The sequence below is a fragment of the Enhydra lutris genome, unplaced genomic scaffold (assembly GCF_002288905.1).
Source record: "Enhydra lutris kenyoni isolate GAN:26980312 unplaced genomic scaffold, ASM228890v2 scaffoldscaffold35, whole genome shotgun sequence".
In the NCBI taxonomy this organism is placed as follows: domain Eukaryota; kingdom Metazoa; phylum Chordata; class Mammalia; order Carnivora; family Mustelidae; genus Enhydra; species Enhydra lutris.
Window position 1 is genome coordinate 2,015,391 of NW_019154119.1, and position 21,002 is coordinate 2,036,392.

Below are 21,002 nucleotides of genomic sequence, written 5' to 3' on the forward strand. Positions count from 1 at the left end.
GGAGTTGCTCTCTCCCGGTCCTGATATTCTCTCAGGGCCCGGCCCCAGTCTGACTGGCCAAGCCTTCTCACGGCCATCTGTACCTGGACTGACCATGGCCTTGCACCGCTGCCCCAGACTGCCTGTGTTCCGGGTATTATGCCCATGTTGCTCTCCCCGGGAGCCCTGGGCCCTCCACCAAGCGCCCACCGCAGCATAGCACAGACAGCAAGCACCCAGGACAAATGGTGCTCTCCCCCTTTCTCTTCAGCAGGCAACCAGAAGACCTTTCTGAAATCTGGTGACAAGAGCGCTTTGAAGCTCCAGGTAAGGTATTTTGGAAGTGGACAGTAGCCCTCGCCCGGGCAGCAGGAACGGATTTCCCGAGGAGCCATGGGATGCAGATTCTTAGGCCAGCTCCACTAGGAGAGAGTTAGGGCCCTTCCTCAGGTGGCATCATGACATCTTGGGAGCCTGGAGGCAATCTGATGGTCACTGCTGCGACCCCAAGTCAGCCTCCCCCCACCAACTGCGGTCTGTTCCGCCCCCTTCACCTGTCCTGGCCCTCACTCCGGCAGGGTGGCCCAAAGGTGGAGACAACAGCGCGGCAGGATGTGGCACCTTGATCCCGGGAAATGTTCAAAAGGAGAACACAGAAAGCACACACAAGTTATACTGAGACTGTGTTTGGAAGCGTTCTGTGATAGAACGCTAAAACCCAGAACTGAGAGAAAACCTCACCTGTAACCACAAAGAGATTCGGTCTGATTCAGTGGCTTGGAAACTGGTATCCGAAAACACCCTCACTGGTGGGCCAGGAAAATTCTACCCTCCCACAGGCTCTGGGGCCTTCGATGGTCTCTCTCAGACCCACTCTGGGGGCGGAGGGTAGAAAAGCAACCAGGAAAGGGTATTCCCCCCCACTTCCTTCATCTCCTCAGGCCACATGAATACTTCTTTCCAGCCAGCCAAAGGGGCTCGGCCAGACCCTGACACCGAACAGAGGGGCCTTCCTGAGCCTCCCCATCTGAGGTGACTCTGCTGTCACCTACCAGGTTACCTCACACGAACTCAGCTCTCACCTCAGCTCTCTGATCAACCCTCCCCCATCACACACCCACAGCTCTCTATTTGTTTCTTCCTTTACAAAATAAATGCCCTGGAATGGTTCTACAGAATGACTAGCCAGAGCCAGTCTAGATTCTAAGCAAGAACCAGCTCGAGGTCCTGACCCATGACATACCGGAAGAGCGAGGCTTTGCAGTTTGGGACTACAACAGTCTGAGCCTGTTTCTTCGTCTGTTAAACAAAGCAAGAACTCCCACCTCAGAGCTCTGATCGAGAGTAAATGAGCACCATCTATAAAGCTCCTGGCTCACGGCAGACATTCAGTTAGTATCTGCTGAATGGGCCCATGACACTCCATTCATCTTCCCCAGGCCAAGCACCGTTTGCACACAATTTCCCTAGCTCCAAGGTCTTCCCTTAAAAATAGACTCCTTCCCCTCCCACGTGTAAGAACCTCGGGACTCTCCTTGGAAATATGAGCAGTTCACGTCCCCAGAGACAGCAAGGTGCCGTGTAGCTAGCTGGGGGTAGCAGGCGAGCGCACCGCAGGTGAGGAAGAGCACTGTTTTAAGAGTCTGAAGGTCACACTGAGGGCACTTTTTGAGGTCCTCCTGTATTTTGGATCCATCACGTAGGACGATGTCTAATCTAGACGCCAGAAATCACACCCCTGAGACAGCTTGCCTCTGGGGAAAGGGCTCCTCAATTCTACGTACTCTGAACATTAACTCTTGTGGGCCTCAGTGGGTCAGCCATCACCTGAGGAAGAAAGCAGCATTCCACTCCACCAAATCACCTCTCCCCATAAGCTACCCTTCGAGGTGATGTTTCTAGTGCCCAAGGCACGGCTGTGAAGGGAAGCACTGGTCTGGACTGACTGCTCAAATCACATCTGCCACCCTTGCTACTGCCAGTGTGAGAGGCCACAGCAGCCAGGATGACTAATGAGTGACATCGGCTCACGCCTGCCGAACCCTGACTGTGTCCCAGGCACCGTGAATGCCTTCCACACAGCATCTCCTCAGGTTGAATCTTTACCACCATCCTCTGAGGTAATGACTATTGTTGCCCCGTTTTACAGACAAAGAAACTGAGGCTCACTGGCATGAAAGGAGTTTCCCAAGATCGCACAGCTGTTCCGGGTGGCACTGGGATGCAGAACCACATCTGCCTCCAGCCCCAGCAAAAGTCACCAGGCTCTGAAGTGCCGGAAGGACCCCGGGATGAACTCACCTGATAGGAAAGGCCGTCCTTTCGGGGGCTGAGGCCCATCTCCTCCATGGATGGTGTGTTCATCATCACTTCAGTCATCTCGGCGGATCTCAGATAGTCGGGGCTGCCAAGAAACCCAGACCAAAAGTCAACAAACACGCGCGCTTTCACATTCCTATCCTTGGTGCTTTCTGCTGTTAGATCAGGGGACTGTCTAGAGACAGGATGAGAGGTGTTCAAAACAGAACTCACAGAAAAACAAGCTCACACCCTGAGGAAGTGCCTTGTAAGCCAGGGCATCAGGGCTCTCGGCCTCCCCCAACAAAGCCCTGAAACTGCTTGGAAACCTCTCTGGCAAACCTCTCTTCCCTCCTCTCCTGTGCAAGTCCCCACTGGCACAGAGAGACTCTGGATTTTCTTTTAAGTGACAGAACTAGAAAAAACCGAAACAGTAAGTAGCTGAGTCCATCGGTCTATATTAAAACCAATTCAACCCGTCTCTAGGGGAACTGCATATTATTATTACATAATGATAATAAGTCCGTCTCAGGGAAACCAAGTCCAATAATGCTGCCTTCCCAAATTCCTCTCTCTCTCTCTCTCTGGTGTTCGTTTTTGCAAAATGTCCCACTTAAAGCCCCAAGGGGTCAGCTTTCTGCAAGCTTCACATCTGCCATCCAAACCCCTTCTCTAGGCTGGCCACAGCAGCTGCAAGCTCGCAGCCTGAAAAACATCCCCTGGATTAAAAGCCTTAAGGATGCCCAGACTCTGATTGCAAAGGAAATTTCCAGAGGGGCCAAGCTGGCCCACCAATGGCTGACATGTGAAAGTGCTTTGTACTCTGTAAGCAGGATACAAATGTTCCATTATCCTCACACAAACCACGGGCACAGACAGGGTCCCGAATGCATAATGCCAAATAGTACATACCAAAGTCAGTGTACTCCCTACACAACACCCAGTATTTTCACCATCATGCCTTTACACATAGTTACAAAAAAAGAAGAAAAATGTGGGCAAGGCTTTAGGCAGACTGCATCTAAGGAAACAGGGGTTTCCTTGGATTCTTCTTCATGCTTACTACACAGAGTAGAAACAGCACTGGATTTGGAAACAGAAGCATTAGGTCTGGTGCAAGCTCTGCCATTCAAGAGCTGTGTGATCTTGAACAAGTAATATAACCTCTCTGAGCCACAGGTGCCCTGTTTCTTACCATAACGCTAATAATGCATGTATCAGTTATGCTAAATGGCTAATCTCGGGTGGAAAAACCATGGCAATTTATTAAGTGCTAACCAACTATAAAATAATTCCCAATTATTTTTTTTCCCTTACTTTCTCAAGGGATAGTAACTCTGATGGGCCCTAACACCCACCTTGGCAAGTCTGGGGTGGCCACCGGCACAAAGCCTCCAGTAGCCTTCCAAGTCTTACCCCACAGGGCACCTGGCTGCTCACACGCCAGGGAGGTGGGAGGGGAGGGGCGCCCCCAAGGAGGGGGTACGCAAGCCTCACGGGTGGGGGAATTTTTACTTTGTTCTGAGAGTTCATTTCTCTAAACAGAGCCAAGGTGGGGGAGGAGAGACAGATGCTGGGCTTCCGGCAAGGGTTAGCGTCAGGAAGGGAGGGCGGTGGGAAGGGAGGGCAGATTGATCCCGGTCATGGAAAGGCTGCCGCCGACCCCCAAAGAAACGGGCCAGAAGTGCGCCCAGAGGCTCTCGCCCGGTTCTTCGCCTGGTATAGGGGCGCTCGCTCCTCGCTCCGGGCTGTGGCGCGGGCCCCAAAAGTTGAAGCGAGACGCATGAACTTTCCAGTTCCTGGGCTAAGCGGGACAGTGCGGAGCTGGAACCTGCGGGTTCCGCCCGCCGCGCCAGCACCTGAGGGCGCCCTTCGGCGCCAACAGTGCTCCCCCCGGCCGCTCCTCCTCTTCCCGGGCGCAGGAAGGAAGCGGCAGCCGGCGCGGCCCCGGGCCTCGCTCCGCAACGAGCGCGGCGCCCGCGGCGCATCCCTCCCGGCCCGGATCCCGGGTCCGCGCGAACCTACCCCGCCCCTGGCCCGGCCCGGGATTCTTCCACCCCGGCCGGCGAGGGCGGCTCCCCGGCCCCAGCCCGGGCCCCCACAAAGGCGCATCGGGTTTTGAAGAGGAATGAAATAGAGAGGGTGCGGCGTGTGCTTCTGCTGCTGCTTGTGGCTTTAACCGGGTTCCGTGTGGGGAGAGCGTTTTTCCCCACCCCTCGACGCTCTGCAAAAGCCTCCGCTGCACCAGCTCAGCCCCGCTGCCGCCGGCCTCGACGCCGAGACTTGCATGCAAACAAAAAGAAAAAGGGGAGGGGCCGGGGGAGAGCTGGAGCCCCCTGCGCCAGCCGGGGCGCGTGCCTCCTGCAGCCCTCCGCATTGGGGGTTTTATTAGCGGGATTCAGGCTTGATCCCAGGTTCTCCCCCCGCCTCCCCACCTCACCACCAGCACATACACACCCTCCCAGCCGTCACTTAAGTGAGGGCTTCGAGTTCACTCCCTTTGTCTGGATGCTCTCGGCATCACCTCCCCCCACCCCCACCTTTGCAACCTTGACGTTGACTCCTGCACGGGCTGGGGCTGCGGGTGGGTGACGGCGCCCGCGCCGCCTGCTGCCCTCGCACCCGAGCCCGTAGGAGCGGGCGCCCGGGCCCCGCAGCCATGGCCGCGAGACGGATGCCCGCCGAGGGCGCAGGGTACTCACCAGTGAATGGGGAAATATACAGACATGAAGTCCTAGGGGAGGCTGACCCACGCCCTTGTGATTTAAAAACGGTCACCGCGTCCCGAGTAAGGATGTCAGGGGCGCAGACAGGCGCGGCAGGCGGTGGGGTGCGGGCACTAGGCGTTCGCCGGTCCGCCTTCCGGAGACAACCCCACTGCCAGGGCGTCTGCAGCGTACACGGAGCTCTCGGTTCTCCACCGAGCTCGCGGCCCCACAAAGAGCCCGGGAAGCTGTATTTATAGGGGCGGGGGCGGGGCTCGGCCCCGAGAGGCCCCGCCCCCCTCTCGCCCACTCCTGGAATAACGTCACCAAAATCATGAATGGCTTCAGCGCTCACAGCTCCTGCAGGCGGCGGCTCGGGGGCGCGCTCGGCTCAGCTCCCCGAAGGCCGTGGTTTGCTTCCAACCGGGCTCCCTCCCCAAGACTCACACACGCAGACACGCGCGTGGATACACGCGAGCGCGCGCACACACACGCACGCACCAGTTCAATGTCAGCGCCGCTTCCTGGCGACAAACCCTCCCGCGCCCGCGGCCTGCTCCTTCCACACACCCCCTGGGCACCCGGGGCGGAGGATCGTAGGCTTGAAGAGGGCACGGGACCCGCTCCGGACGTGACCGCTCGGCGGCCGCGCTGCGCGGTAGGAGGGCGCCATCCCTCGACCCTGAATGCCAGACGCCGGCGCCCTCCTTTGCACCCTCTCGCCGTCCCCGACTCATAACTCGGGACCCCTCTTCAGAGTTCATCCCCCAAACCAGGCCCAAGGCGCGTCCCTTCCATCTCCAGCAAGCTATGTGAGAATGGGAGCATCGCTAAAAAAGAGGCGGTGGGAAGGAGGGAGGGAGCGCGAAGCCGGGGAGAACGAGTACCCGTGGGGATCGCGTTAGCTTGCAAGGGGCTGGTCTGCAGCCCGCGGATCCGTGGAGGGTTTTATTTGTGTGTGAAAGGATGTGGTATCGTCGAAGGGTTTTTCCACTGGACACCTACACAACGGCGGCACGGGGCAGGGGGTGTGGGTGGGCACCCCAACCAGCCTTGACTCGGGATCTGAAACAAAGAGCTTGGGCCAAACCCCTCCCATACTGCCCAGGAATTACAACTCCAGGGTCTGTCCTGGTGGTCAGGCTTCGCAGCCCCCAGAGCCAGGCTGGGAGTCTGCCCCTCTGTGGCGGGAGCGCGTTGCTTCACACCTCTGCTTCAAAAACTCCTGTAAAATGGCTTTATAACCCTGATCTATGTGTGTACTGGGGATTGAGGAAGTGTGTGTGTGCAGGAGAGGAAGGGGGAGCTTTCAAAAACTTGGCAAAATTAAATGGGCTTTGGAGTCAATCAGCTCTTTGAAAGGTAGTGAATGTCTTGAATCCATATATAGGCTTAAAAGTGGAAATGCATAAGCAGAACTGGGGTGAGGAGTGATAGGATTCATGGAGATGTTGTTTGAACAGGGGCAGGACCATGAGGAGGCCCTCATAATTTTCATGAGCCCTCCCAAGCTAACCCAAATAAGAATAACGACGAGGATTAAATAAAAACAACCTTGCTATTTTTGGTCATTCATACATGTCCCGCCTGAGTAATAAACAGTGTACTTCCTATGAAAACACAGCTCCAAGACAACCCCTCACTCCCTGATCCCTCCCCAAGTTGTTCCTTCCAACCAGAGAAATTCAGGAGCTTCTGCTCACCCCACCCCACCGCATAACATAAATGAGAAATTGATTCATGCTTCCAAGTGCCACCTCCATGGTGTTCCTCGGGGAGATGGTGAACTGATGGGGGCACCAAGGCTCCTGTGGACCCGTGCTAAGGGGAGATGCTCCAGTACGGGATTACTGTTAACAGGGTTGTTTGTGCCTTTTGCAAGGGGGGAGAAGTTCTCAAAAGGCTGGTTGGGACATGTAGTCATCTAGGGAGTCAAAGGAGATGCCCGTGCTCGGAGAGCTGGTTTACACACTGCGGCTTTCCAGGGACTAACGTCGGCCCTGGGAGAGCAGGGTTCCTGTCTTCTGCCATTTCTCCCCAGTGGCAATCTCTGGCAAGGCCTGGGATGAAAAACTGACTCACCATTTTCATATACCAATAGCCCCACCCCCCAGTTACATATTGATGATTACTGCTTGCGAAACTTTCTAGACTCAGAAAGCTATCCCCTACCCCTGCAACACACACACCCTTTAAATGGCCTCATTTTGAAGAGGGTGGGATGTAAGGTCTCCACCAGCAGATGTCTTGGCTCCTGAAAAATCCCCTGCATTGGAGAACCTTGGGGTAACTCCCTGATGCCTGCTTTTTTTTTTTTTTTTTTTTTTTTAAGATTTTATATATTTACTTGACAGAGAGAGACAGCAAGAGAGGGAATACAAGCAGGGTGACTGGGAGAGGGAGAAACAGGCTGTCCGCTGAGCAGGCAGCCCGATGCGGGACTCCATCCATAGACCCTGAGGTCATGACCTGAGCCGAAGGCAGATGCTTAACAACTGAGTCACCCAGGTGCCCCCTGATGCCTGCTCTTGAGGAAACTTTATATTAATGGCCATTTTAACTGAAATTTACTTCTTGTCAATAAGTTGGAGTGGAAAGCAAGCCTTAGGTTAGAACCTCAAATGTACTCTTTGTTTTCTGAAACCATGGCGACACATTCATTCATATGAAAATAGGGGAGGCACGGGGCTAAACTTTTATGTCACTAAAACAACTATGCCATTTCTCAATCATAATACTTGATGTAGTGCCTTGCCGTTTTTCAAAGCATTTTCATGATCTCGGCTTTCAAAAAAATGTAATAAGAGTCCCATAGCACAATATGTGGTCCCTGGCCCAGAGTGTGCAAACAGAGTCTGAAATAAATTAGGGCACTTGCCGGAGATCACGCAGCTACTCTGCTACATGGCTCTGATCATACCTGTAAAGACACAGGGTATTTAAACATGCAGACTGACCACGGCTTCCCAAATATCCTATGAGATAGGTTTCTATCCCTATTGCTTTCAAATAAAGAAACAGAAACACCACTGAATGAAGTGAACATAGAGCCCCAGAACCTTAGAGCTGAAAGAGACTTTCCAAATCATCGAATCCAGTCTCCTCATTTTACAGGTGAGAAGACACCTAAGAGATTAAATGGCACCTCCAAGGTCACCAGGCTATTAAATGGTGTAGATGGAACCTGAACGCGGGCCTTCAGACCACTGGTCAAATGTTCTTTCCACTACAGTGCTATGCCTCTGCCAAGAAGTCAGCAGCGAAAGTCAAACTCGCGATCTAGACTCTCTGAACCCTGTCAGCCCACCACTGGGGATTTCCTGAGCATCTACTGTGTACCTCTCAGGGAACTAAACAGCCCTCCGCACCTCTCCCTCTGCTGCCTTTGCTTCAGGGACTCAAGAGTCGAATTGCAATTCTGCTTCAACAAAAATCCAAGTGTAATCAGAACCGCCTTGCTTTCCAACATCACCTAAATCCAGTTTCCTAGCTCCTTTTCTCTCACACCTAAAATAAGAATTAAAAAAAGAATAAAGGTACTCAGTTACCCGTGGCATCCCTGTGCAGGTATGCAGGCCATGTAGCTAATTATTCATTGAGTAAAAAAGTCTCCATCTAAATTCCTTTGCAGTGTATTTCCATGCTTTATCTCCCTCCTGCCTTGCAAAAAGACAGCATTCCTTTTAACCTGTCTAGCAGTGGTGACGTCGGTGCTGTGTTCAGCTCCAAGGGACTTCACAAAGTAGCTGTTGCCTAAGGTGCCCTTGCATCTGCTAGCATGTTTACCCCTCATGATAACTTTAAGACATAGGCACTATTGTCCCATTTGTCAGATGGAGAGAGGTTCTGAGAGATTGAGTAACTGGGCCAGGGCCACATAGTTCTCAAATGCCGAATTTGACTCTGGGTCTTTGTTCTAAAGCCTCTGTTTTCCCCACAGTCCTAAGCTTATCCTAGCCCTTGTGCCTTTATTTGTTTTAACAGATCAACTACAAGCTGAATATAAAATGTTAGCTCCAGGGGCACCTGGGTGGCTCTGTCAGTTCAGCATCCAACTCTTGATTTGGCTCAGGTCATGATCTCAGGGTTGGAAGACTGAGCCCCTTCTCATCCGCCCCATGCCATCATCATTGTCGCCATCGTCATCGCCATCATCACCATCATCATCGTGGGGGGGGGTGTCCGTGCTCAGCAGGGAGCCTGCTTCTCTCCCTCTCCCTGCTCACTCTCTCTCTTTCAAATAAATAAGTGTTTTGCTTTGTTTTGTTTTTAAATGTTAGTTCCAATAGCAAAGACCAGAACTACTGGAGTCCACCCAATGGGGTAGGGCTGGCAGAATAAATAAATTTCCCACCCTGGGAATCTGGGAGCTTCTTAAAGATATCAGTCAAAGTCTTGGGGTTTAAAAAAAAAAAAAAAACATGAGTAGAAGAAGGGGAGTTTCTAGCCAATTTTTTCAAGGAAACTCATTTGAGTACATAAGAAATCTGAAAGGCAAGAATGTGTGTGGGTTGATGTGAGGATGAAATGAGAGAGTGTTATGAAAACACTTGGTAAGCTGGAAAGCACTGAGCAGACGCAGGGCTTGTTTTTAAGGTGTTTTGGGGGAAAAGATGGGGTTCAGCAGAGCTGATTGTATCTGCTTTGGTTTTTCACTCAGTTCAGCCATGGACCGCCCCATTTTCCCCTGGAGTCCCTTGACTGAAGTTTCCAGCGCTGGGTGGGGGAGGGGGAGTGCCAGACATGAGAGGCAAGTAGCAGAGCTCTGCCCAGTGGTTGCTCCCAGTGTCCCCACATCACCCCTCACCCCCTACGAGTTCGTCTTTGGTGCCTCACAGCAAGTGTCCACCTGGGTTCTGGACACAAGGCCAATGCCCGTTTGTGGGCTGCTTTCTCACATCAGCCATCAGGTGACTAGTCCTCACACGAAACCACCAAACCTACCAGACAAAATCCTCTAGCCTTTGACTTACTTTGCTGTGAGTTCTCAGGCCTGCTGCATGGCTTCTCTGTGCTACAGACTCCTAAAGCAATAAAGGAGGCAAGAGGAAATCTTTTGAGTTCTCAGAACACTCAGAAGGCTAAGAGAAATTTCTTCTATCAATGCTCGAGGGGAAGTGCTTTGCATCCTCCCATCCAGGCTCTGAGGGCCGACAGAAAGCCTGTGGGCACTCTTGCCCTGTACCGTCTTAGGAGGGGCCTCCTTCTTTCCACCCAGAACCTCCTCACCCCCCAAAGAAGCCTGCGATCTGGCAGCCCACAGACTCTTGCCTTCCCAAATATCAAAGAGATTCAGCCCTGGCTTTTTCTTTATTTCTATCAAGGGGCCTTTGAACCAAAGGGATCTTGTGAGAAAGAAAACTCTACGGAATCTTTGGGGTCCAGGCTCTTGAAAGAAAACACCCAAACTGGAACCAGTTCAAGGCTCTCGTGTCCAATTAAGGAAATACTCACATTCCTATCCTAGCTCCCGCTCCGGCATGCTTTCTCTCTTTCCACATCTACACAGGAATGCATGTTAACAGCCAGAAGAGAGGTTCCTATCACCAGGAACCGTATCATATAGCACAGGGCTCCTCGGGGTGGGCTCCAGCCGGCTGACACCTTCCCTGAGTTAGACAAAGAACACGCACCACGGAACAATCCAAATTCCCTTCATACCTCTCTGGCTCCCCCTCCCCACCCCCCGCCCCTATTTCACCCACAGCCCGGGACCAGAGGAACTCTGTCATACCTGTGGGTTATGAAAAAAGAGGAAAACACAATAGTTTCTTGTGAAGAAAGGCACTTTCAGTTTTCTTTTCAAGTATACAGGATGTCGCTCTGCTTCCTCCGGGGGCAGCTGCGTCCCTCCTGGTTTCATCCCCAGGGCTCCGAGGAGGAGGAGTGTGCCGGGGAGCAGCTCCTTCAGAAGGCCTCTGCCAACGGTAACCCGAGCTCACACCAGCTCGCTGGAGTCCCAAGTGTGCTTCACACCCACACAGTGCCCAGCCCTGGGATCAGATGGCCGGGTCCATATTACACTTTCCTGCCCTTTCAGCAACAATCCCACCAGGTCCTGGGAAGCTACTATGGGGTGGCTCCCAAGAAATCGTCTGAGGGGAACTTGAGCTCTCCTAAATCCATCACCTCCGAAGCCATCCCAAATAAACACACCCCAAGTGATATAATCCTGTGTCTACCGGGACAACACAGCTTTAGGATAAATTCCCCAAACTGCTTTAGTGATCCCTTATGCAATACTAAGGCTGAGTAAAAATGGCACACGTGCTGTGCGTACAAGTTTTGCATATGAGTTTGCACGTAAGATCTCTCACCTCTGGGGGCCTGGGTGGTTCAGTCTTTAAGCATCTGCCTTTGGCTCAGGTTATGATCCCACCGTCCTGGGATCCAGCCCGGCCTCAGTCTCTCTGCTCCGTGGGAAGCCAACTTCTCCCTCTCCCACTCCCCCTGCTTGTGTTCTCTCTCTGTGTGTGTGTCTCTCTCTGTCAAATAAATAAAATCTTAAAAAAAAAAAAAAAAAGACCCCTTGCCTCTGGGATGCCTGGGTGGCTCGGTGGGTTAAGTCTTTGGCTCAGATAATGATCCTGGGATCCTGGGATAGAGCCCCACACTGGGCTCCTTGTTCAGTAGGGACCCTGCTTCTCCTTCTGCCTGCTGCTCCCCCTGATTTTGCTCTCTGTCTCTCTCTCTCTCTCTGAAAATAAATAAATAAAATCGTAAACAAAACAAAACAAAACAAAACAAACCCTTACCTCTCCCTTTCCTACCAGATGTGCTCTCCTTAATTCCTTGTATAACGAAATCAACGGGTGCCTGGGTGGCTCAGTGGGTTAAGCCTCTGCCTTCAGCTCAGGTCATGATTCCTAGGATCCAGCCCCATTGGCTCTCTGCTCAGCAGGGGGCCTGCTTCCCCCCACTTCCTTCCCCTCTGCCTGCCTCTCTGCTTACTTGTGATCTCTCTCTGTCAAATAAATAAATAAAATCTTTTTTAAAAAAAATAAAGAAATCAAGGGCTGCTTCTGGTGCTTGGCATGGGGTACATCACAGAGGAGACTGGGAGGACCAGACGCCAGCCCCTTCTAAGACCATAGGATAACCACTGCAGTACGCACATGTGACCTTGGGGAGTGGCCTGATTACTTTTGTCTTGGGAAGAAGGGTGCTGACTACCAGAATACAGTAGCTCCATAAGGGTAAGGGCTGAGTCTGTTTTGTTTACCGCTGGACTTCATCAGCTGGAAGACTGCCTCGTACATAGTGGGAAACATTTGCTGAAGGACTGAATGAATGAATGAATGGATGGTATCAAGAAAAGCTAAAGAGAAAAGACACCATCGAGCAGGCCTCAAAGGATGGGTAGAAGCCAGAGAAAGCCAGTCCTTAGGACAAGAACAGCAAAAGCAAAGGCACTAGGGTGAGAAAGTGCCAGGGGTGTGCTGGGAATGACAAGTGAGCAGAAGAATCTTGATCCTGGGAGGGAGTGCGGGAGGCCCCCAGCAAGTCCAAGTTTGCAGGCTGAACAGAACGCCTGTTTGTTAGCAAAGGTCCTCGAACTCTGCAGAACGGATTGTGCACAGAATCTCTAGCAGAAAAAAAGTCGGTCACTTCTGTCCGCCAGAGCCATCCAGTCGCCCTCACCTCTTCATTATTTGAGTGAATATCAGCATTTCTTTTCCAGTTAGGAGGCGCCCGAGCAGAAGTGTGAAGTAGGTCAAATGGAGTTGATGTGAACTGCGTCTTCTGAGACTTCCCCTTTCCACTCCCTCTCGTTTCACACCTCTCTCTGGCCCACCCACTGATTTGAAGAAACCCGGGCTCCCTTCATCACAGCCTTGCAAGCTCCAAAGCCACGCTTTGCTTTCCCATGCGAGAGTCCATCCTTCCTCTTCCAAATCCCACGCAGCTGCTAGACAAGCACACTTGATCTGATGCATAAATTCACACTACGGTGAGAGAGACACGCTCGCGATACACCCGTGGCCTCCGTCGAACGATGGCATTTCAGGCCGGGTAAGTGGGTGAGAAGAATGAGCTCTGTGGTCACAGGGGCGATGATGGTTGGTGGCAGAAATCTGAGGGGAAACCAGGCCATGGAAAGACAGAGCAAGAAGTGAACCCCCAGAAGGGCTGGGGTAGCTGCAACCAGTGGGCCTGCCTTCTGGAGGGATCTGACTGGAATCCTTGCCCCCAGCTACAATCTGACCACAGCCCTCGAGTGGATTAAGTCCACTGATCAATGAGGTGGGGGGAAAGTCTCAGCAGACCCTTTTCACTAAGAAGGTACAGAGTTTTAGGGGCGCCTGCGTGGCTCAGGGGGTTAAAGCCTCTGCCTTCGGCTCAGGTCATGATCCCAGAGTCCTGGGATTGAGCCCCGCATCGGGCTCTCTGCTCAGTGGGGAGCCTGCTTCCTCCTCTCTCTCTGCCTGCTTCTCTGCCTACTTGCGCTCTCTCTCAGTCAAATAAGTAAATAAACTCTAAAAAAAGAAAAACAAAAAACAAAAAACAAACAAACAGACTGAAGGGGACTCCTCTGAGTGGGCCCAGGGCCCGGGTGCACCTGTCCAGGCCCAGGCCAGGCCCAGCACCCCAGGTGCGCCCCGGGAAAGAGGTCTTGCCCCAGCCTGAGCCTCGGACAAGCCCTGACAGTGAGAAAGACCATATGCCTTTTCCCAGGCTTAATGAGGCCCTCAGGGCACAGAGGCTCCCACCCAGGGCTTCTAAGGCTCATGAGCAGATGGAGTGGTACAATCTAGCTTCAGGCAGGAGCGTGGCCAGCTCCTGGGGGCCGTGGGGTGGCTGGAGCCTGCAGCACCACAGAACCTTGCCTTGTCCTCCCCACCTGCCCTCTGAGTGGGCCCCTGTCTCCTACCTTTTCATCCAGGCCTCCTCTTACAAACAAAACGCAGACCGGTGGAAGGAGATTCACCTGAGGCTGCTGTCTAGCTTTATGCTTTAATGTCTCTGATGTTACTAATGAAAAAAGCTAGCATCCTGTGCGCTTGAGTCTTTCTGGAGGTTGGGGGCGTTCCTTGCTCTGGCCACCTGCTCATCAGAATTTTGGAGTGGTTGGGAGGGTACCAATGGGAACTTCAGCTCACTTTCCTTCCAGTTCCACCCCAGCGAGGGTCCCCTTCACACATACTCCCCGGGGTTATTCTCATTTTTATTGCCTTCATCTGCAGGACATAATCTTCCATAATGCTTATGCATTTCTCGATTTGTAAAGAAGAAAATATAGGTGCCTGGGTGGCTCTGTTGGTTAAGAAGAAGAAAATATAAAAATTAATGAATTACACTCCAGATTATGATTTTTTCTGACATCCTTAACAAGAGAATGAACAGGTCTCTTGGCCTCACTCTACTCATCTGTAAAATGGGCCTGATGTTCCCTGGCCTCAGCTCACTGCACAGTAAGGATGCAAGAGGGGCAAGCACTCAGCTTCCTTGGCAGACAAGTGCGGTATTAAATTATCCTCTCCGGGATCTGCTTGAAAATGAATAGCTCAAAAAGGGAAAGTGAAACTCACAGCAATTACTTTGTTTTGTTCCTTGTTAACAGGAAAATACAGCAAGAGTAGCAAGCCTCTCTTGGTTTCTGAGAAAGCCAGGCTAAGCCAGTTCTCTTAGAAGAGAAGGATGCCAGGTCTAATAGTTGACATCCCATCTCTCCCTCTTTCCAGCACTTTCTCGAAGTATCTGCACTGACTCTCGCACCTGCCAACACCCTAGCTAGAAGCACACAGGTGTGCAGCTACGGCTTAGCGGTGGCAGCCCAGGGAGGTTATACCAGACTTCTCCAGGCAGGTCTAGGTCTCCCACATGCACAGCTGCCCGTCTACACACGGGGGCGCGGGCATTTTAAAGCGATTTGTATTACAGAGTATTTCTCAATCCCCTGGAGTCGAGTGCCAGCAAATCGCCCAGCGCTTCTGTTCTTGGGACTCTACACACCCACACAGGCACACGTGCTTAGCAGCAAGCGACGTCTCTGCCGCTGAATGAGCGCTCAGTCTTCGGAGTCCAAGGTAAGGAAATAACGTGGATCCGAATCCATATGGAAGCAGAAACTTCTCATCCGATTCACCTTGTTTTACCACCTTTGTTTTTATTGGGGCATTTGGCTCAAGCAGCAACGAACACCCCCCACCCAGTGCCCCGGGGGGTGGGGGGGAGCAGGTGTAGGGGACTGGGGTGATTCCTGCACGTCCAGCATTCCCTTCCTCCTTCAGAGCAATGACGGGGAGCAGAGGGGGGCATCCCAGGGGTAGGAGCCTGCACCAGGATAGCCATCTGACAGTCAGAAAGGAGGGGTGAACTGGAGAGGGAGGTCTGCAGGGGGCTGCGGTGGTGGCCCAAGCGGGAGGCAGCGCGGAGCCTAGCCCAGACGCAGGTGGTGGCAGGAGGCGGGGCAGAGGCGGAGCCTCCGAAACTCAGTACTTGCTTGGCTGTGAGAGCAGAGGAGAAAGGCAACTGGAGAAGCCTTGGATGTCTTGAGCCGGGTGCAAAACTGGCACCACCTGCTGGAGAGCCAAGTGCAGAGGAGCTGGTCTGGGGGGAAGGGAGTCCTGCCTTTTAGGGAGCGGGGCTCCCACGGGAGGACAGCGCTGAGTTGTAGCTTTGGCCACACGTGCTGTCCTAGCGACCAGGCCGGTTGTTTCCTCTCACTCTTGGGTCCGTGGTGGCTCAGGTTTCAGTTCTGAAGGTCAGGTGCCTGGCCACTCTGGGGGTGCCTGGATGCTGTGGCGGATGGGTTCTTCAGAGGCAGATGTGGCAACAGGGTTTGGGACCAACACCCAGGAATGGCAGGAAAAGCGGGAGCGGGCCCAGAAGGAAGTCTCATGGAGAAGCGGGCTCCACCAATCTTGGCCAGTCCTACGGGGAGCTGGGGAGCAAATCTTACCTGTTGGAGTGCACAAAATTCCAGGGTCTGCCTTTCCTGGCTCTGCTGGGCCCACCGTGTGAGCTGTCCTGGGGAAGGACACGGTCTTGGAAGAGGTGGCTCTCTTTGGCTGGTGCCAACCCGAAAGGAGCTGATGGCTAGAGGCCATCTCCCGACCCCACTACCACAGCTGGGCAGTGGGTCCTCCTGTGACAGGGGATCCAGGTGGCACATTTTTCTCTCTACCACAGACCTAAATCTTGCAACTCTGCGTTATGGCCTCTCTTCACATTGTCATGCACTGCAGAGGGCTGCAGCTTGGGGAGTCCTCTGGGAGGGACACATGGAACGCTAGCCCATGCCCCCCATTTTGCAGGCCACAGAACTGAGGCAGTGAGAGAGGAATTGCCTTTCCTCAGCTCTGACAGTCAGTGAGTGAACTCAGGATGAGCACTTGGTCTGGTCCTCCGGTCCCTTGGCTTGTGCTTGTCCCAAGAAAGGAAACTGCTCTGTGCCCAGAGGCTCATTGCAGGAAGACCATTGCTCCCAGTCTATGGATGGTGTGCATGTTGTGACCCCAGTTTGCCCATCCATGTCAGCAGGTTGGCTGGGAGCACAAGGGGCTCACTCCCCAAAGTCCTGAGTGAGGATGACACCAGGCCTGGGGGAAGGACTGAGTTCAGATTTCCAGAGAGGCAGGGCCCAGAGGGCCCAAGAAGACCGCCCTTCAGGGTGCCAAAGCAGTGCCCATGGAGTAGTGTGGGGGACGAGCTTTAGGACTTCCCCCTTAAGGTATCAGAGGACTTCTGATTCTCCCCTATGGGGAGCCTCAGTACCAGGAATGGACTGGATATGCACGTGTCCCTGAAGCTTCTGCTTCTTTCTTGTACCTCGTGGGTGCAGGGAGCACCGGGGGATTTAGGTTAGGGAGTCACAGCTTGATTTGAAGACACCTTAGCCCAAGTATATGGGACCTTATGGTATATGGGAAAGTGTTACCCCCATTAGATCCTCTTTTCTCTTAATCTTCCTCCCCCTCGTATTCTCTCGTTATTTTTTTTTAACTTTGCTCTATTTTACGTAATGTCTGTAAACTCCCTCAGATGCCTCCTAGAATGATCTTATAGGTAAACAACTGGGAGGTATAAGCCGGGATGGCTCCCCAGGAGGGTCTGAACCTGGCCCTCCCCACCCCGCCGTGCACATTGCGGTCCCATCTCTGAACCGCTCTGGGTGAGGTTTAGATGCTGATGGTGCCCCCACCTGTTGAGGGACCACCCAGACTCCAGTCTCCCACAGGTCTGCAGGGGGGTGTCTCTCGTTCCCCAGGCCACGCCCCGGTGTGGGGTGGCTGCCGCGCTCGGTGAGATCCGGACATGATGCAAGTTCATGGCTGGAGGCAGTCTGGGTTTTGCAAGAGCACATCCCAGTTCTTCGAGGCATTTAAAGATCTCCGGGTCAGTCGGTCCAGTAATAATTGCCTTCGCTTTGGTGTTCCCACAAGCTGGGGCAGTTTTGTCTTCCGAATGGCCCTAAGAGGCATTCTTTCCAAGCTGACGCATCAAAGCATCTGCTCTAGGTATGAAGAGTTTCCAATGGCACGTCCTGTGGGCGAAGACGTCAGCGCCAGAGGGATGGAAAAACGAGGCTTGTCCACCTTTCTGAAGAGCTGCCTCGATCGAGGCCAGGAATTACGGGGCCCCATGTTGATTCTAGGGTTCCTGAGTTCCTATGCTTGGCCCTGATGATTCCATACAAAAGGCATTGCTCATTCTCGGGGATCAAGAGGGCAAATGGGCACGGGCACAGTCACCCTGCCCGACTACAAGCTGCTTGTCAGCCGTTGGCCTTGGCTTATTTCAGATCACGGGGAAGGGGAAGGAAGGTAGGAATGAAATCTCTTGGCAATGACACGTACATCACATGAATTAACCTCTCTTAGCCTCTAGTTCCTTGCCCATCAAGGAGAGCGCAGGCGTAATAACCCCCACCTTGCAGAGCTGGTGTAGCGAGTAAGAGCTGGATGGCAGAAAACACCTGCACAGCACCTGACAGAGTCAAGACACAGCTCCTCAAATAGCTACTATTTCGACTGTGTAGCAGGCCCACAGTCATCTGAACGCGGAGCCTGTTCACTCAGCGTGGTCGGTGGGCCAGCACCGAAAGGCAGCACCCCTTCCCCCTTAAGCTTGTTAGAAATGCGATTTCTAATGAGACCCCCCAGGTGACCATATATGCATTACAGTTGGAGAATCATGGAATTCAGGGACATCAATGCTACCTTTGAATCTGGTGGCTTTGATGGCATTTCTCTTGGCAACCGCCAGAGTCAGTAATGAGTCCGTCAATCAAATCGAGGCAATAATTACCTACCATGGTCTGCACCCCCACCCCCACTCACCCCTGCCCCCCACCCTGGGCCAGTCTGGCTCTGGGGCTCTGGCCAGACCGCTGCTCTGCTCACCCTGTTCACCTGCCTCCTGCGGTCACCTGTGTGGTGGCCAAGGCTCCGGGGAGATGAGGGCTCCTTGTTTACCGGGCAAGCTCAGATAAGGTTTCTCACAGCCCCACCTGAGCGCCGGTGCCAAGGTAAACTTGCTCTCCAGAACTGCTCCCTGACTGGAAAATGTGTCAGTCTATTTACTTCTCACTCCCACTGGAAAAAAGGTTGGGGGGGGGGCAGGGAGTGGTTGGCCATGATATCATTCTTTCCACAGAACTTCTCAAAGGCATCACCTTTCACGGTGACTTCCAGGCCACGCTTGCCTTTCGCTGTGCCTCAAGGAACAGAGCTGGCCAGGAGCACAAGCTTCTCTTCCTTCTCCACTGCCCTCTGCCCTCTCTCCTCCCCCACCTCTCTCTGGGGTCTTGCAGGCAGCCCTGGAAAGGAACCTGGAAGCCAACAGGTGGGGGAGAGAGTTTTCCTAGCATTTTTTGCAGAGGTGAGCGGCCTCTGGGGACAGGGTGAGGGGCTGCTAGGGATGGAGGGCAGGTGCTGGCTTGAAGGGGCCAGGAAAGGGACTTCCTGGGGGCAAGACTGGTGTTTTCCGACACATCAGAGAACTGGAAACGAAGAGCAAAACCAGTTTTCTCAAAGCCCTACAAAGAGTCAGCAACAGTTGAGGGCCGCTGTGTTCATCACAGTTCTTGTTTCCGCTTCTCTGGAGAAGAGCTAAGACTTTCTGACAGGGTTTCGGGTGCCCCCCCCAGCCGAGAGACACTGCAGGCTAGTGTACAGCAGGGAGGAGAGCTGGACTTGGGCAGGGATGGTGAGCCCATCACTCACTCCTCTTAGCAAGATCTCCTGCAGGTCAACATTGCTTCCATCTTGGGTCTGGGGTACTTATAAGAAAATAAGAATTAGGGGCACCTGGGTAGCTCAGTGGGTTAAAGCCTCTGCCTTCAGCTCAGGTCATGATCCTAGGGTCCTGGGATGGAGCTCCGCATCGGGTTCTCTGCTCAGCAGGGAGCCTGCTTCCTCCTCTCTCTCTGCCTGCCTCTCTGCCTACTTGTGATCTCTGTCTGTCAAATAAATAAATAAAATCTTAAAAAAAAAGAAAAGAAAAGAAAAGAAAAATTAATAAAACAAGAGCAGGGCCTTGCACAGACCAGTACGGATAACGTGTTATGGACTGAGGAATAGGATTAACCCAGTCCAAATGAAGAACGTTTAAAATTTTATTTGTAATTTTTCAATATGCAGATAAGATCAGAGACTAATAATACAGGGAACCCCTGTGGACAAACTTCCCAGCTCTATCTGTCAGGAAAGACTCGGCTGTGCTGTGCTAACGAACATCCCCAAATCTCCATGACTGAGAGCAACAAAGTTCATGTGTTACCCATCCACCTGTCCCCCACGGGCTGCCTGGAGACATCGTGTCTGCTCAGGGACTGGGGAAGAGAGAAGGTTTAACTCTGCACAGCCATGTTGGCCAAAGCTTTGGTCAGAACCAGTAGTCACTTCCACTCCAGTCCACTGGCTAGAGTAAGTCTCTAGGCCACCCTTAACTTCAGAGTGGACGGGAAATGCAATCCTACCATGGGCCTGGGAGGCAGAGAGCCAGCTACATTCGGTGGGCAGTGCTAATGATGGCCGCATCAGCTACAGCAAATATTAGCATATTGTCTTATTTGCTTCAGGTCTTTCTACTTCAGAGAAAGTAAATATTAGAGATACAATGGATTTCCCCTCTGTACTCCTCTCCAGCCCATCTCCTCCCTCACTTCCCAGAGCTAAGCACTGTTTTGAATTCAGTGTTAGTCCTCTTCATGCATGTTTTTATATTTTTTATGATTTTTATTGCATTTTTATGTATCCATAGCATTATAAAGTATTACTTATTACTCCCTGCCAGCTTTTAAGCTACAAACGTGTCTATATACAGTATCAGAATCTTAATGCTGTGTTCCTTTCTCTCTTAGCATTATAATTGTGAGATTTTTATCTATGTCAACACATGCTGTACTATACTCCTTTGTAGAACTATAATACGATTCAGCTATCCATTTTCTTGTTGAGGGACATTTAGGTGGTTTCCAAGCTACAGCAAACATCTTAGTATACGTCTCCTTGTGCCCACATACAAGACTAGATGCCTAGGAGCAGAAATTCTGGACATGACCACCTATGACTTTACTAGCTATTGCCAAATTGCTCTCCAAAGTACTTGTACCAACTTACAATCCCACTAGGAGGGAGTGCGTTTCCATGATTTAACAACTCTGCCAACACTTGGCATTGGCTGACTTAAATTTTTGCTGATCTAATAGGTGTGAATGATATTTTACTGTTGCTTTGTTTGTATTTCTTTGCTTAATAGTGGAAGCAAGCATCTTTTTGTATTTCTATTGACCTTCCGGGGTTCCTTTTCTACAAATTATCTACAAATTGATAGTTGATATTCTTTGCCCATTTCTTCCCAAGTGCTGTTTATCTTTTTCTAATTAATTTGAGGGATTTCTGTACGTGTTACACTCATTGCATGTATCTTCTCTCAGGCTATTGCTTGTTTTTCACTTTGTCATTATGGCCTTTGGTTATGGAGAAGTTAATTTTTATGAAGTCAAAATTATCGATTTTTTTATGTTCTCTTTTTTGTTGGTTTGCTTTCTTAAAGAGAAATTATTCTTTATGT

At 52.1% G+C, this 21,002-nt stretch overlaps 1 protein-coding gene across 2 annotated transcripts in view; it reads right to left on the minus strand.

The window, feature by feature from the left end:
- LOC111154177 (limb bud and heart development) overlaps positions 1 to 10,496 on the minus strand; it is a 30,683-nt gene extending 20,187 nt beyond the window's left edge. Inside the window, exons 1-3 of one of the 2 annotated variants that reach the window (XM_022513614.1) lie at positions 10,437 to 10,496; positions 9,956 to 10,006; positions 2,281 to 2,383 (exon numbers count right to left, since the gene is read on the minus strand). In XM_022513614.1, the coding sequence (XP_022369322.1) occupies positions 2,281 to 2,358 (78 nt within the window). In that variant the 5' untranslated portion in view covers positions 2,359 to 2,383; positions 9,956 to 10,006; positions 10,437 to 10,496. Of the gene's footprint in view, positions 1 to 2,280; positions 2,384 to 4,979; positions 5,201 to 9,955; positions 10,007 to 10,436 lie in introns of those variants that run through there. The other variant, XM_022513613.1, reaches the window with a different exon arrangement.
- Between the last annotated feature and the right edge of the window lie 10,506 nt (positions 10,497 to 21,002).